Genomic DNA, 1,076 nt, shown 5'->3' on the forward strand with positions numbered 1-1,076 from the left:
AGCCTGCGCCATCTAGAGTTTCATGACTAAACTATATATTTATTCTTGTTTTTCACAGGCATGATTGTTGCTGAGGCCTTCAACAGACAGAAATGGATCTACAGTGCCAGTCTAAAGAATTACTTCAACATCACGCTGCTCCTGCTTTCTTTTGCGGTGGGCTTGTACCTGCTCCTCAAAGCTCTGGGTGTGGATCTGCTGTGGACGCTTGAGAAAGCCCAGCGGTGGTGCGTCAATCCAGCCTGGGTCCACTTGGACACCACGCCGTTCGCCAGCCTGTTGAGGAACATGGGCACCCTGTTTGGTCTGGGACTCGGTCTTCACTCCCCGCTGTACACTGAAAGCAAGAAGAGCAGCAGTGCTCGAGTCAGGATGGCCTGTATCGTCGCCTCTCTGTCTCTGCTGCATCTCTTCGATTCCATCAAGCCTCCCACACACACGGCTGCCCTCTACTACCTGCTGTCTTTCTGCAAGAGCGCCACCGTTCCCCTCGTCACGGTCAGTATCATCCCGTACTGCGTGTCCGGAGCCCTCGGTTTACAAAGCAAAAAACAGCTTTGAGCTGAGAAAGAACTGCAAAAGACTGTGAGCAACTACACAATTACTTAGTGTTTCAAACTAGCATGTTCATCCCATCAGTCGAAGGAACACTGCCAATTAACAACTTGCCTGTTTAAATGTGTTTTCTAACTAAGGGATGCAGACACTTAAGAGTTTAAATTAAGCACTGTTATATTACAAATTACAATGGTGCATTGTGCCTTTGGATCTACATGAAAAGGTCTGAAGGTCATGAAAACAAAATAAGTGTTAAGTCCTTTTTTGAGAACTGAAATGATAAGTATATGTATATAGGAGGACAATGTTTGTCCTCCCTAAGAGGTGTACTTTTTTTGATGTATTTTCTGTAATATTTTATTTTTGGAAATTATTTAGGTCATTTTTAATAAAACACTGAAAATATATCTTGTCTAGTATTGTTGTTTTTATTTGCATTTGTAATGGTCCCTTTAACACATTCTGTTGACTAGAAGTAATGTTGCACCTACATGTCTACTAACTCTCATTAGAGTGTT

General features: G+C 42.9%; 1 protein-coding gene across 1 annotated transcript; it reads left to right on the forward strand.

The window, feature by feature from the left end:
* The first annotated feature begins 6 nt into the window (after window positions 1-6).
* Window positions 7-920, forward strand: LOC107682718 (glucose-6-phosphatase-like). Its single transcript, XM_016478878.1, has one exon. It carries the CDS (start codon window positions 61-63, stop codon window positions 559-561), a length of 501 nt encoding a protein of 166 aa, XP_016334364.1. The 5' UTR covers window positions 7-60; the 3' UTR covers window positions 562-920.
* The last annotated feature ends 156 nt before the right edge of the window (window positions 921-1,076 follow it).

Source organism: Sinocyclocheilus anshuiensis, unplaced genomic scaffold (assembly GCF_001515605.1).
Source record: "Sinocyclocheilus anshuiensis isolate Anshui unplaced genomic scaffold, SAMN03320099.WGS_v1.1 C32525048, whole genome shotgun sequence".
In the NCBI taxonomy this organism is placed as follows: Eukaryota; Metazoa; Chordata; class Actinopteri; order Cypriniformes; family Cyprinidae; genus Sinocyclocheilus; species Sinocyclocheilus anshuiensis.

Excerpts from the sequence above, each read along its gene's own strand:
- LOC107682718 (XM_016478878.1), top strand. The coding sequence starts at position 61 with ATGATTGTTGCTGAGGCCTTCAACAGACAGAAATGGATCTACAGTGCC.